The 15,858-nt window shown below is 42.1% G+C and overlaps 1 protein-coding gene across 2 annotated transcripts in view; it reads left to right on the top strand.

Moving 5' to 3' along the window:
• The window catches only part of rfx5 (regulatory factor X, 5), a 44,155-nt gene extending 32,021 nt beyond the window's left edge, over positions 1 to 12,134 (top strand). Inside the window, exons 9-11 of one of the 2 annotated variants that reach the window (XM_050033979.1) lie at positions 1,656 to 1,738; positions 1,875 to 1,976; positions 5,798 to 12,134. In XM_050033979.1, coding sequence (XP_049889936.1) covers positions 1,656 to 1,738; positions 1,875 to 1,976; positions 5,798 to 6,970 — 1,358 coding nt within the window. In that variant the 3' untranslated portion in view covers positions 6,971 to 12,134. Of the gene's footprint in view, positions 1 to 1,655; positions 1,739 to 1,835; positions 1,977 to 5,797 lie in introns of both variants that reach the window. The other variant, XM_050033978.1, reaches the window with a different exon arrangement.
• Positions 12,135 to 15,858: the final 3,724 nt, after the last annotated feature.

The following is a 15,858-nucleotide window of genomic DNA, read 5'->3' as shown; positions in this document are numbered from 1 at the left end:
TTGCGAAAGTGCATCATATTCAGACAGAAAGATGTACAGGGTTTGACTGCCCTAGCACAGCTAGTTCATCTACGTCCAGTCCAGGTTTGTAACATTATGCTAGCAGCCAACACATTTCAGATTTGGGATTTTATTTGTGTATTTTTCAGATACTTCTAAATACATGAATATAACCACAATTATAGCCTGGGCTGGGTGCGTGGGATTCCCCCCCCCCCCCCCCATATATCCATAGTGATTAATGTTACATCACCATATAAAATACCTAGAATACCTAACATACCTAGAATACCTAACATACCTAGAATAGATAGTGTCATTCAGGAGCACGCTGTGCGAGTGCAGATTTCAACCAGCAGCAGGCAAATCCTGTTGGTTGTGGGTTGAACGGGGGTCACAGACACAGACAGGAATACGTATTCCTGTCAAATACGGTGGCCATAGTGCTCCGCAGCGCAAGTACGGCTTACCAGCGACGGAGGAGCCTGGCTCCAGGTCCAATATTTTCCTCTTTGTTGATGTCATGACTGTCCAGTAGTACCTGGACAGCCGAGCCGTGGCGGCACACAGGTATGTGACATGTCAGAGGAGAAACGAGCTGTTCACATTTCTCTCTTTGTGGCAGGTAACGGTCCACAAACCTTACCGCACTTTAGGGACTGTTCTTTACTTGCCAGGGGAGGAGGGTGGCTGGTTGAGTTTTGGTTGATTTTTATTTTATTTATTTATTTTATTTTGATCCCCCCTATGTTAATCACTTATTGATGCTGTTTTTGAAGTATGAATAAGTCAATAAGTAATTTATTCCATTGAAATATCATTGATGTATTATAGAAAAGTGATTTATCTTTTTATAAATGACAAAAGGCACATCTGCCTCATTTTTGCTGTGGTATCGTGATACTACTCAGAACCGTGATACTTTCACTGGTATCGTACCGTGGGTCCCAATTTTGGTACCGTGACAACACTATTATTTTATGTATTTTACATTTCAAGTTGTAAAAAGTAAAATGTTTTGTTAAAAAACTATTTTGTTGCATAATGAGAATTGAGAAAATAAAGCAATTTATGTTCTTGATTTGTTTTTTTCTTCCTCAAAAAGTATCGATAAGAGTACCGTTAAAATACCGGATCGATAAGCAGTACCGATAAGAGTAGTAGTTCCGTTATAATCCTAACGATTAACCCTACTACCCCCTAATATAATGGTAGGGGAAACACTGCATTAAGCAAGACTCATGATAGCATTTATTTATTATACTGTAATCGCAATCTCATATCGCAATATTGCCCACTAAAATCGCAGTCACACATTTTTATCGAATCGTGCAGTACTAGTATAGACCTGTTCTATAGGAAAGGTAACCTTAAATGACTTCTGTTGTGACCTGGCGCTATATAGAATATTTAATTAGATAAAATTAAATTGACCTTCAAGGGGGGGCGGGGGGTGCTGTTGGGAGGGCGGGGTGCCCCCCTGATATAATGGTAGGGGAAACACTGACACTGTAAAGAAGACTCTGTTACAAGTTTTGTTTTTTGTTTTTTTTTTAAAAGGTAGTTTAATAAATAGCATTAGAAGAGAATCGTTGTAAAACTGATGTTTGTTCAGGGATGATTGACAGCTGAGTCGTCTGTTTGTCTGTCTGCAGGAGGTCCAGCCAAACCCCACAAGGTCATCAAGAAAACACCCGTCATCTCCAAAGCTGAGAGCGACCTAGCTGCTGATCAGAAGGTGATCATGTGTTTCTGTTCAAACATTGATCACTTATTGATAATTTGTCACTGCTGCTCACTACTTCCTGTTGGTCTGTCTGTCTGTCTGTCTGTAGAAGGAACACACTGACTCTTCCTCCTCCTCTTCACTAAAGCCCCTGCCTGGAGATAAATCAGCTGCAGCAGCCAAACCTTCCTCCTTGGATGCTCCTCCTCTTCCTCCCACCTCGTCCTCTTCCTCCTCTCTGCGTCCTGCGGTAGGTTGATAACTGTAGGACCCTCTTGAAAGTGAAGGAATTATTATTATTTCGCGCAGTGAATCTTATTTTTAAATTTAATTTAATTCAATTTTTAATTTTATATATGTATTTATATATGTGTGTGTGTGTGTGTCTTATTTTCTAGAGGTGCTCAAAAACTCATGAAACTTTGCACGTACATCAGCGCTGGTAAAAAATATAATATTTTACAGGTCTCATGATCGGGTTTGACTAAGTGGCTCAGTAGTCCCCATAATACCTTTCACCTAGATGTACGTCAATTAGGAGGCACACGTAACATCCCAGGACTTGAGAAAAAGTCTCATGAAGCCATACCCTGAACCCAAAAGGAAGTCAGCCAATTTATATTGACTCTGCAATTCTAGTGTATTTTTTGTTATGCTTTTGTTATGCTTTAAGGAACCCTATCTAATTTTGTCTGTGCCATCTAAAGTCCTTTGAGATGAAAAGTTATGATTAGCTTGAGTCCTGGTTGACCCATGTGTCGAGGCGTCAAATTTCCATGTCTTGCCACCAAACAGGAAGTGAATTGTAACTCCAGTGTACATGCTCCAGTCTGCCCCAATTCATTCAATTCAATTTCAATTTTATTTATAAAGCCCAATATCACAAATCACAATTTGCCTCACAGGGCTTTACAGCATACAACATCCCTCTGTCCTTAGGACCCTCACAGCAGATAAGGAAAAACTCCCCAAAAAACCCTTTTAACAGGGAAAAAAAATGGTAGAAACCTCAGGAAGAGCAACTGAGGAGCGATCCCTCTTCCAGGACTGACAGATGTGCAATAGATGTCGTACAGAACAGATCAACATAATAAATTTACAGTAATCCATATGACAAAATGAGACAGAAAGAGAGACAGAGACAGAGAGAAATTGAGACAGAGAGAGACAGAGCCAGAGACAGAGAGAGAGATGCAGGACAGACAGTAATGACAATAACTTACAATAACATTAATTTTAGTAATAATATTATAATAATAACAGTAATTGCGGTATCATATGTTGTTATTATATATTAATATATGATAGTATATGTATGTGGCAATAATAATCATGTGTATAATAATGGTATGACTAATAATAACAGCAGCAGTAGGAGGCATCAGGCAGGACCACGGCAGCAGCACAACCACGTCACACCATCCAGGCGTAGCTGCGATACGAGGTAACCTGCCAGTCAGTGGAGCACAAAGGCTCTGGAGCAGAGGCCGAGTTAGTGACATGCAGTTAAGCCGAGTTAGCGATATCTGTGTATTATGGGAGGTCCCCCAGCAGACTAGGCCTAAGTCAGCCTAACTAGGGGCTGGTCCAAAACAAGCCTGAGCCAGCCCTAACTATTACCTTTATGAAAAAGGAAAGTCTTAAGTCTAGTCTTAAATGTGGAGACGGTGTCTGCCTCCCAGACTGAAACAGGAAGATGATTCCACAGAAGAGGAGCTTGATAGCTGAAGGCTCTGGCTCCTGTGTTTAGTTTTGGAGACTTGAGGAACCTCGAGTAACCCTGCATTCTCACAGCACTCTTGTTCTTGTGGGATAATATGGCACTATGAGCTCTCTAAGGAATGATGGAGCCTGCCCATTTAGAGCTTTGTAAGTTAGGAGAAGAATTTAAATTCAATTCTGGATTTAATGGGGAGCCAGCGCAGAGAAGCTAAAACAGTAGAAATATGATCTCGTTTCTTAGTTTCTGGCAGTACATGTGTCGCCACATTCTGCATCAGCCGGAGAGTCTTTAAAGACTTATTAGAGCTACCTGATAATAGGGAATTGCAGTAAACTAGCCTAGAGGTAACAAAAGCGTGGACCAATTTTTCTGCATCTTTTTGGGACAGGATAGGCCCTAATATTTGCAATGTTACGCAGAATAAAGAACAAACATGTTCGATAGGAGTCCTGGTCTGAAGACATCTGCATGCCTATTTATTTATAGTCAGAGTGCCACCAACTCGCAACAGAAAATTTTATATGTCAGCGTAATGTGACGAAGATCATCTGATTTACATGGTGTGGTCAACACATGATATACAGCAACATGACATATAATCAGTGTGTGTTTTCTAGCGCTATGTAGTGGACACAGGAAGTGGTACACAATTTGCAATACCTCATTGCCAGTGCCACATACTCCACACAGTTAAGGGCCCATTTAATGTTAGTTACACAGATGGATGGAGCCTTGTGTTCATACTCTGCATTCATTTCGTCTGTATTTGTATACGTTTTCTGAGAGCTTAAAGATACAGACAAAATGTAGCATTACCTCCGCAGATCCTGTAGGCAGAGTAGTGTAGTTCAAGCCAGACACAAATGTAGGAGACGACAAAGAAATTTAACAGAATGAATCCATAATATAGTGAAAAGAATTCTCCGTCCACATACTGCTGTCTACAACGCTGTCCCCGTTTAAAACCTCTTGCACTCCACCCCCATTTTTTAGCGAAAACGCCTAAAATGAATACCCAAATTAAAATGACTGTAGCCTCTGAACCGCTCTGCCGCTCTGACTACATGCATGCGTGAGGTCTTTCCAGAAAGCAAATTCTCTGAAGTTTCTTGTGAAAGTGTTAGAAACACTCTAGGTGATACAGAGACAGAGTAATGGGCCTCTGAAGTCAGTAAAAAGATGAAGATTTTGCCTAAAATAAAATAAAAAATTAATTTCAGGATGAATAACTGTCTGTGGCTTTATCTGAGCAGGTAAATGAAACTGTGGGGCTGTAGGCACACTATCAATGAACATTTGTTTCAAGTTTGAAGAAGACTGCTCAAAGTATGACCATTCTACAGTGTTTTTTCATGAAAAGATCCAGGCGGAGCTCCAAATGACAGAGCGCTCACTCCGCTTCAAAACAGTACTATCAGTGATCAAACAACACTCAGCCAGCTTCAAACATCGTACCTTATTGAAATCAGGTGTGATTATGATAGCTGATGTTGTTTATGACAGAAACACCATAAAATATCACCAAATAAAGCCATATGAAACATGAAAGTTGTGATCAAACTTTCTAGGCGGTATATCTCAGCCAAAAATAGTTGTAGGAGTGAGATCTCACCTTTTATAAACCAGCTATGTATTCCCCGGACGGCTCGGCATGAGATCGCGAGTAATGCTTTAACTTTTCCCCTCGAAAAACGGCATGACATGGCTTGTCACCACTCATCACGATTTTGGACTTTGTGTATTTAGGCTGCTCTGGTGCGAAAACCGTAAGGAATAAAAGAAAAACGATGCCGGATTCAGGAAGCCGAGAGCTTCCTGAATCCGGTGATACCAAACATCACATGGTTTGATGACGTAGTGCACCTGTGAGATCCCATTTAACAGAGGAGGGAGGGAGCACGGACGCCGGCGTCCGAACGGAGTTAACGAGGTTAGAGGTATATTATTGCCACCTCCTCCACTGTCGACTCGTTTGCTGTTGTGTGAAATTTTTGACTCCGCCCTCTAAAGCCATCTATTGGCTGTATCAATGCCAACATCTAGGACACGTGGAAGTATGAGGGCAGTGATGTTTACAAGCTTTGAAATGGACATATCTATTTTTGTACATAATGAGAGTATAAATGGGCCTTAAATCATGCCATGCACGCAGTGTCCCACAGCCACGTCGGCTGGCGTCCCACAAGTAACCCTGACATGCTGGAAGGCTTATGGGTGCGTCCATCACTGCTTGCAGCTGTAATTAAGTGTTTGTGTGCTGTCAGACTTTATTACTCTGTTTTTTCTCCACAGTTATCAATAAACAGTTCGTTTAGTAACTTGATTACCTGTGATATGATGTGATACAGGTGGAGGCATTCATGAAGCAGTTACCCAGAATCCTCCCTCGGAGCTCCATCCCTGATAAGACCCAGCTATCGGTCCGCTCCTCTCCCCCCTCACTGGCTCCCAAAGACGCCTCAGGTGTCGGGGGGGCTTCTGGACCCGGAGGCCCAGCTGCTGCTGCTGCCGCTAGTGGTGGTGGGGTGAAGGTCATTGCCATGGCGACGCTGCCCCAGCAGCAGGGCGGGCCCGTCCCAGTGATGATCCTGCCTCAGGGCTGTCTGTCGTACGAGCGGGAGAAGGTTGCGCCCCCGCCACAACCTCCTCCTCCACCTCCTCCTCCTCCTCAGCAGCAGCAGCAGCAGCAGCACACCCCTGCAGCCCCCACCTCAGTGGTCCAGAAAGCACGAGGGAATGCCAGCAAGCGCCCCCTGGAGGTGGTGGCATCAAGCGGTGGCCCTGTGGGTGTGTCTGGTGGTTCTGCTGCTCCTCCAGTGAAACGGAAACGTGGTAGACCAAGAAAACCTCGACCGGAAGACACCCTGCCTCCTCCTCCTCCTGCTGCTCTTTCTCCCAAGCCTCCCCCTCCTGCCCCTCCCTCCCATCCTCCCATCATCACCTCCCTCACCGGCGGCGTCATCCAGAAAGCTTCCTCCTCCTCCTCCTCTTCCTCCTCCTCCTCGCAGCAGGTGCTGGAGCTGGTGATCCAGGACCAGCCGGGCCTGGTTGTCAGTCAGCTACCAGCAGTGTCGGACCCTGCTCACCGGCTGGTGGAGCACCGCGGGGTAGTGGTGCAGTGTCAGCCAGGTGGCGCAGTGGAGGCTGACCGCCACAGCAGGCCGCTGCTGCTTTTCCAGAGTCCAGGGAACCCCAGCTGGGAGCTGGCGGCGTCGGGACGGACCCCAATGGTGGAGGTCATCCAAAAAGCTCCTAGGCCAAGCAATAACAACAGCAGCACCGCTCCTCTACCTGCAGCACACCTCCACCCTCCTCTTCCTCTGCCCACGCTGCACGAGGAGCGGGGTGAGGTTGAGATAACGTTGACGCCGGTGGAGCTGCACGTCAACCCGCCGCTGCCTTCCACCTCTTCCTCTGCTCTTGCCTCCTCTTCCTCCATCTGCTCCATCACAGCAGGGAAGAGTGAGGAAGAGGAGGCAGGAGAGGGCAGCAGCACCGCCTCAAAGAAAGAGGGACACTAGCTGTCATCACTCTTCTTCCTCCTCATCCTTTGTATCAGCCCTCACTCAGCTTTTACCTCACCTGCGACAAAACCCCACCCCCTTACATGCCCTCTTCCCTTATTGGTGGAAATCCCAGATTGGCAACAGCAGAGAGCCAATCGAGGAGGATAAATGAAGCCAAACCTCAACACTCTGTCCTTCCATCGGCTCTCATTGCACTTGTAAACAGACTGGATGCTGTTAGAAACCAGTGAATCTTTATCTGCATGTCTGTCTGTCTGTGTGTCTGTCTGTGTGTCGACTGAAACCAGCAGAACGACTCCTCAGGTGGCCGGACCTGAAATCAAACCTCTTCCTCTCCCATCTTCCCTTCCTTTCTTCCTTCCTTGCCTCCTTGTATCCTTTATCTCCAGACTTGTCATTTTCTGTGCTGAGGTTTGGTCGTCTGCTGCGTTGCTTCAGATCAGTCGATTTATAAAAAAATTAAATAATAAAAAAAAACAGATAAAAGAACAGAGTGATGTAAAGGAAGGAGAGAAGAGGAAGAGGGGAAGGAGACATGTCTCCAGGATTGAATCAAGCCCCAGATGAAGTTCAGCCTGGAGTGGATAGACACAGAAGGTACTACGGGTCAGAGCCTTGTAAAGGTTCTTTGTGCTAAATATGAAAAAATGACCTCTTTAATGGAGCTCTGCCTCAATTCACCTTCATACAAATAAAACAAAATAAGATTTTAGGATGCTGTGCTGCAACTGTTGGACAATAAATCTGGATGTTTTCAAGCCTGTAAAAGTTAATTAAGTCAACAAAGAGTAAGTGGAAATGAAAACAAAGTCCTGGATTGAATGTGAATTGAAGCTCGGCTCCGCTCTCCTCTTTAAAGAGTTCCTTTGTTCTAAACAGCTTTGGTTTGTTGTGTTTGTGTTGGTTTAGTAGATGTTTCTGATTGCGTCTGTCTGTCTGTCTGTGTCTGTGTCTGTGTGTGTGAGACAGGGAGAGTTGAGACACAAAATTTCAAGGCCCTCATCAACTACAGAAAAACGTTCACATTAAAGTCAATCATTTATTTAGTCGAGGCTAATTATCAAAACCTTTATTCAGACTTGTTTTTTTGTATTTTAGTGAGGTCGTTAATGAAATCGTTTAAAACTAATGAAAAACACTTAATGTCGGGTTCAAGTCTGTGGTGGGGGGCAGTCATGTTTGTAGTTTAAAGGCCTGTTTTCCCAAAAAGGCACCTTCAGCCTGGTACCTCAGTCTCTTATCAAACCTTTTATTGTTGCTTTAAAAGTTTAACTTTACAGTAACTTTACAGCAAATTTCACTATTTGAAACGGCTAAAATCTCACTTCATTGTAGAGCTGCGTGCAGCGCATCGATTCACCCAGCTCCCCCACATGCGATTAAAACACCTGCCCCACATTTTGATTTTTTAATTTTCCGAGCTGGACTGTTTATTTGGAGACTTTTTGGAATATATAAACCGTTCAGTGCTCCACAATGTCAGAGCGCAAGTTTGAAGTGTGCATTCATGGTACTGCAAAAAATCTGAATTTAGAGAGGTTACAAAAAATGATACACAAGGGGCACACAGGCAAGGAAGAGGAAAATTATCGGAAAGTTAGCAACCCTCTCTCTCTTTATCATGAGACTGCTGCTGCCGACCAGAGCTCTGTGCCTGACACAGAGTCACACATACAGGGAGACGGCTAACTAGCTAACACTACCAGGCGGATATTAACAGGTTTAATGACAGAGTGGAGTGTACAACTATTTTTTTTGGGGGGGAGGGGGCATTTTTGCCTTTAATGCACAGGACAGGTAAGTGTGAAAGAGAGGGGGGATGACATGCAGCAAAGGGCCACGAGCTGGATTCGAACCCGGGCCGCTGCGGCAACAGCCTTGTACATGGGGCACCTGCTCTACCACTAAACCACCGACGCCCCAGAGTGTACAACTGTTTTTGAAATTTTCCCTTGCCCCTGCAATTTCATCGCAAAAAACAACAACATTTATTTGAAAGCTGTCATGAAATCAGGCATTCCAGGCCGCAACAATCCCAAAAAACAGCCCCAGAAATTCTTGAGAAACCGTACAATCAGGAGCGTGTGGAAGATTATTGACGATGAAAGATCTTGAAAAACACAAAACAAGTTTGAGCATTACTCTGTCTGCAACATTTGAGGGCATGCAAGCAGAATTGGATTCGTGCAACTAAAACAAAACTTTTTCTGCTATTTCACTCTCATATTTTACTGTAAAAGACTTTATCTATGAGGGAAGCTTGAGGTCAGGGACATGGATAAAATCTGTTGTAATTTTTTTTTAGTATATTGTGATATAAAACACTTTTTGAAAGACAAACCAGACAGAAATGTTTGTTCTAAAATACCTGACAAATTGAAGTACTTTAACACGTGGATGTATAAGCAAATCCTGCAAAGTAATATATACATTTCCCACATAATCTCAGATGACAGAAAACATGTACATCATCTTATTACCTGCACCTAAAGAAAGCCAAAACTCTCAAATGTTGAATTTTGTGTCAATACAAAAAAAAAAAACCTGAATTAAATGCAGTCTCAAGCTGGATAAACAAATTAAATAAGGAACTATCTGATCAACAGCTTCATCAACAAGATTATAAATCTGACCAGGTACTTTTACAGTCTTTAATACTCATTGTGACTGATGCATTGGGGTTTGATACCCAGCCCCACTGACCACAGCAAGAACCGACAGTGTTTTTATAATTTTTCATTTTCCTCATCTCCCAAGATTCCAAACTTACATGTCTGACATTAGCACTTACTTGTCCACAAAATGCCTCCAGCTTTATCCACCCCTAGGACACAAATGTCTGAGGTACAAACCCAGAAACGCAGAAGTTTGTCATCTCCTTCTGAAGAAAATGGCTTCAGCTCAGGCACAGAGAGCAAAGCACAAAGTCACCTGCCACTAAGGACATGCAGTAGAATTCCAGTATGTGTTAATGATGAGGAATATTTGCAGAAAAATAGCTTCTGTAGCACTGAGTGGACAGGATTAGCCTGCTAGCCTAGCTTAACTGTTATTGTATGTTGCCATGCACACTTTGCACTAACTCTTTGACCACCTTCTCTCACTCACCACTGAAGCACTGTCTGGGTTAGCAGTGTGACGTTACCATGTCTGAAGATCTAAGATGTTCATTTCTGATTTCGGTCTTTGACTTTCCTTTCACTTTCCTGCTCACCTTGAAGTCATTTTTGGAATTGACGTTAATGTTGAGTTCAAGCTCAAAGACACTCACTTTTCACTGTTGTGAAGGACTGATTTTTGTTGTCTAGATGACGTTGACAGAGTTGAGAGCAGTGATCAGAGTAGCTTTTGTAGACTTATTATAGTCCAAAAAAGCAGATATGCAAGAGAAACTTGTTTGATTTTTAAAAGGTTTTATTTTTTTTATTTTGTTATTTTAATTCATTTATTTATTAAAACTGACATCATAAAGTATGGTTCTTGACTCTGAACAACGATGGAGCTATACCTTAGTGACCCATCCTCAGAATATGAAACAAAAATAGCTCCTTATAAAAGATAAAATGTAGTATCGTAGTCATAAACAAATGCAAACACGTCCTTGTTTTTTAATCATCTTAAATGTTTAGAAAATAACATCACAATTTAGGCTTTTTTTCCCCTGCAAAGCAGGAATTTCAATCTGGCTGGGACAGGCTTGTGATGGAATGTTTTGGGTGAATAAATGACCCGAAAGCAACAAAGACTGAAAAAATTACATTTTATTAGAATTTAATGCATTTATTTCCATCTCAACCAAATTGCTGTTTCTTTAGGAAAAATATTTTGCGTTAAATCTTTTAGATCTGTGCTCCATCCATAAATGTGTGTTGTTATACATATGATTCATTATTACAACCATTTAAAGTTACAGAAAAACAGGAGTTTAAACGGTTACCTGTTTTTTATTTACACACAAATTTGCTTCTTCTGTTCCATTTGGAATAAGCTCTTTGTATAGATTATGGTGAAATAAAAACACATTCATAATTGTACAAGTTTCCTGTAACTTTAACTGACTAAACATCTGCAGAGTTCATTTATTTCTGTACCAGAAAGTGGCATCCAACGTCCAACCAATAAAACATGATGAGTTTTTTAAAATAAAAGCACAAATTAAAAGATAATTGTTTCAGCTTCAATAAAATCTTGATCAGATCTTGTGATTGTCCCACAAAAGTAAATTCTTTTTGCAGCAAGACAGCATAAAGACACAACATGAAACATGAAACAAACAGTAAAAAACACACTAAGAAAACTGAAGCACAGAACCAACAGAACCACCACCACAAAACCACCTTAAATTTTAATTCCTAACCTCCTTCGTCAACCAGGAATATTCTGAAAAATAAACTGTTTAAATCATTTTCTCCTCCTTTTTTTCTTCTTCACTGGTGGAGTTTGACCCTCCATCGTCATGGTAACGTTACATTGCTGACATTTGTTCTTCACCTTCTGCCAAACTGCCTCTCGTTCCGTCCGAGGGCGTCTTCTTCATTGTTGGTGCTACAAACTGCAGGGCTCGGCCCTCACTGTTTTCCATCCTGTGATCGCAGATCTATACAAAAAAAAAAAAAAAAAGTTTTTTCTGTCAGTGCTCACACATCAAGGTGTGAATATGTGTGTGTGTGTGTGTGTGTGTGTGCGTGTGTGTGTGTGTGTGTGCGCGTGTGTGTGCGTGTGTGTGTGCGCGCGCGCGCGTTTCCCTCCGTCCTGTGACAACGAGAGCTTCAGGTCGTTTAAAGGGTGGCCAGAAAAAAAACTGACTGTTAAAACAATATCTGTTGCATGATGGGAAAGTGAGTCTAACCGCTTGTCCTTTGCCATGTGAGTGCAGCCTAGCTTACAGCACTACTCATAGTTAATAATTAAAAGGAGCACTAATGATGCTAATAAGTCATTTTTTATCACTTAAGTGAAGTGCGAAAATGTAGAAAAACATCTCAACTAAGATGTCTCGGTCTCCCTTTAACTGCCGAGCCTCAGCCCTTTTCAGACAGAACTGAAACAAATGAAAAGTTGCACTGTTAAAATTTAAAAAGAGAAAGAGAAAGTCCTTGTATGTTATGAAATTATTGTGATATGTGTTGAGAAAATACATTGACAAATATTTCTGTAACTTTCTGCTTCATCCTTGCACTTGGCTGGAGGCTGACTGAGTAGTGTCAGATTTATTTTTATTGGTCAGAATAATAATTCTTGTTTAAAGTATTTAACAGAGAGTTTATGAATAAAGAGAGAAACACTCTGTTATATTAAAGTTGTAGTAACTAGAGGGATTTGGAGAGACTGAACTAGACGTTTAAAGCAACAATTCACTTGATGGGCAACAGCAACAGGAAGCACTTCTGTAAAGGCATCAGTACACCTCTACTTAACTAATTTGTATGAGAACTAGACTGGACTTGTTGGTCTTGACTTGGGACTTGTTGGTTTTGACTGTGGACCTGTTGGTCTTTACTTGGGACTTGTTCTTGACTTGATATGGGAAAAGTGGTCTTAGGACTGTTGGATGAGACAAAAAGCACTTCATTTGAACTTGACTCTGTGTCTTGACTTGTTAGTCTTGACTTAAAATTTGTTGGTTTTGACTCTGGACTTGTTGGTATTGACTTGGGACTTGGTACGGGTCTTGTTCTTGACTTGGGAGTTGATTTTATTATTAATTCTGACATGGAAAAGGTGGTCTCAGGACTGTTGCGTGATACAAAAAGCACTTAATTTGAACTTGACTCTGTATTTTTGACTTGTTGGTAGTGACTTTGGACTGGGTAAGGGACTTGCTCTTGACTTGGGAGTTGATTTTATTATTAATTCTGACATGGGAAAGGTGATCATAGGACTGTTGGGTGATACAAACAGCACTTCATTTGAACTTGACTCTGTATCTTGACTTGTTGGTCTTGACTTGGAACTTGTTGGTTTGACTCTGGACTTGTTGATATTGACTTAGTGGTATTGACTTGGGACTTAGTAAGGGACTTGTTCTTGACATGGGAGTCGACTTTATTCATACTTCTGACACGGGAAAGGTGGTCAATGGTGCTGTTGGATGATCCAAGCACTTTTTTTAATGTAACTTTCGGTTTTGAATCTTGACTTATTGGTCTTGACTTGGGACTCAATTAGGGACTTGTTCTTGACTTGGTAGTTGACTGTATATATAATTCTGAAATTAGAAAGGTGTTCTTTGGTGCTGTTGGGTAATATGACAATCACTTTATCTGAATATGACTCTTGACTGAATCTTGTCTTGTTCGCTTTGAGCTTGTTGGTTTTGACTTCATAATCAATTCTGACTGGGGAAAGTTGGTCAGCTCCTCCTAACTGTACGAGATGCAAACAAACAAGTGAGTGAACATCAGGTTGTTCCGTTTTTCGCACTGAAGATGTCCTAACCTGCTCCGTGTGTCAGCAAGTAGGCCAAGCAATTTGTCATTTGTTTGAAAAACAGCTCACCCTGGCTCTATTTTGGCAAAGCTTCACACTCCTTCAACCTATTTTCAGAGCAACAGCAAGCTGCTTCTGAGGCTCGCTCAGGGCTCGATACAGCTCTTGGATGTTGTTATAGCTTGTAGTAAATCTGGACAATTTGTCCCGCTCCATTCGCCAGACAGACTTGGAGGTTGATGATCTTGACTCTAGACTGGACTTGTTTGTCTTGACATATTTTTGGCCTGGAACTTGGTGGTTTTGATGTGGGACTTGTTGGTCTTGACCAGGAACTTGGTAAGAAACTTGATCTTGACTTTGGAGTTGACTTTATTCTGACATTGGAAAGGTGGTCTCAGATGCTGTTGGATAATACGACAGCCACTCTATTTGAACTTGACCCTTGACTCTGAATCTTGACTCACTTGCTTTGATTTGGGACGTGTTGGTTTTGACTTAGAACTTGTTTTTAATGTGGGACTTGTTGGTCCTGACACCGGTCTTTATCTCAGATTTGTTGACTTGATGAGCTGATAAGAACTTCATTTGAAGCATACCGAAGCCTTACCCTTGCAGGGTCAAAGAAATGAGAGCAAAATTATCTGTCATGTTGTCCAACAGGTTGCAGTCCTCACTTTCTGACTGGATTTCTAATTTCTAACAGTCAGATTGGCTTTTTAACATCAGACTTCCACAATTTGTTTGAAAAGTTGCAGTGAGGTGTGACATTACGGAAACCTAAGACATAACACAGATGCAATGTATCTCAGCCCTGATATCAAAGTGAAGTAATGCTTTCAGCGTCTTGTTAGAAATCTAGAGTTGATAGAAAAAGTTCAGAGTGAAACCTGAGGTTACTTCTGCAGGATCTGCTGTGCTAAACTGGGCAAACTGCAAACTGGAAATATGTTTGGGCATAAAAAGTTGTGAGAGCGATCTAAAACAAGCTCAAGAAAGGCTTCAGTGCAAGTCAGCGATGGGAAGCCTCAGTTTGGACCACTTAACGGGATAACTGGACATGTTCTATTTCCTGGGGACAGTGGAGGTTTGGGATGTTTGAACAGGGACTTGAAGTCCAGCAGCTTTGTGGGAATCTACATTCAAAAGGAGTTTCAAAAAATTCTTAAAGGGAAGTCGTAATTGGCATGAAACCGCAGTTTGGCCCAGTCTGGCTCTTGAACTGGGTAAACTGGGTAGATGTTTGGAAGGAACTTGAAAGATGAGCAACACTGTTGAAGTTAAGATCCAATCTAGATCTGGAAAGTCAAAGATGGGTCCACTAATGGGCAGGACTGGGCTAAATGGACGTTCCCTGCAGAACAGGGTTTGGAAGAAGTCCGTAAGTTCAGCAGCACTGAAAAAGTTAAGTTGTAAAATAAGTTTGAGGTTAGAGAAAATCCATGATCGCAAGTAGCCCCAATTTGGCCCTTAAACTGGACTGACTGGGCCAGTTGGAGTTTTCTTTGGAATCTGTGTGAACTTTCAAAGAGGCTTGGAAGTTCATCAGCACAATGGATGTCAGAATAATAATAAAAAAAAGACCAGGAAATGGTTCATGGGCAGTCAGAGATGGCATGAAGCCCCAGGTTGTCTTACTTCCTGGGCTATGTGCACATGTAGCAGCTTAAATTTAAAAGTCAACATCTAAAATGAATTTGAGAGCCCCAGTTTATCCCTTAAACTGGACTGACAGGGCCAGTTGGGCATTCCGAAGCAGTTGCTTCAGAATCAGTGGGAATATTCGGAAGAAGCTTGGAAGGTCAGCAGCACTTATGAAAGTCCAGATCTTAAAGTAAAACCAGTCAATGTGAAAACAAGAAAGCCCAGTTTGGCTTGCTTTAAGTGGGTGAACTGGGCATGTGGAGTTCCATGCAGAGTGTTTCACAGCACTCTGAAAGTCCAAATCTAAAAAGAGTTGGGAAATGGTTCAGAACCAGCCAGTGAAGGCGGGAAAACTCCAGTTCAGCCCAGTTTGGACCTGCAGTAGGAACCCTGGTTTGAAAGCGAAGGTGGTGGTGGGAATCTTTCACTGTGGAGCATTGTTGCTCAAAAACAAAACCAGAAACGGGTCAGATAATCAAAGATTAAAGGATCGGGATTCGGGTAGCGGTGTGTTGACCTTGAAGGATCAGACTCGATGACACAGCGTCCTCTGATGTCACTTCCTGTGCTGTGGTTTTTAAGGGTGCTACATGCATCACTTTTACTGATTTGTTTGTTTGATCTCACTTCATCTTGAAGTTACATGAACATGATTTGTTGAAGTTAAAATGATGCGCAGACCAGCCTTAAGTGTCGTTCATTTCCTTTTAATTCAACCACAGGACTCATCAAAGATTATTTCAACAAAACAGTTTACTGCAAATGTTTTTATTCAGCTTGTAAACATGTAGGTTCAGTCGTCCAGGTCA

The sequence above is a fragment of the Epinephelus moara genome, chromosome 22 (genome assembly GCF_006386435.1).
Source record: "Epinephelus moara isolate mb chromosome 22, YSFRI_EMoa_1.0, whole genome shotgun sequence".
NCBI lineage: Eukaryota > Metazoa > Chordata > Actinopteri > Perciformes > Serranidae > Epinephelus > Epinephelus moara.
This window is presented reverse-complemented; position numbering and strand designations above follow the sequence as displayed.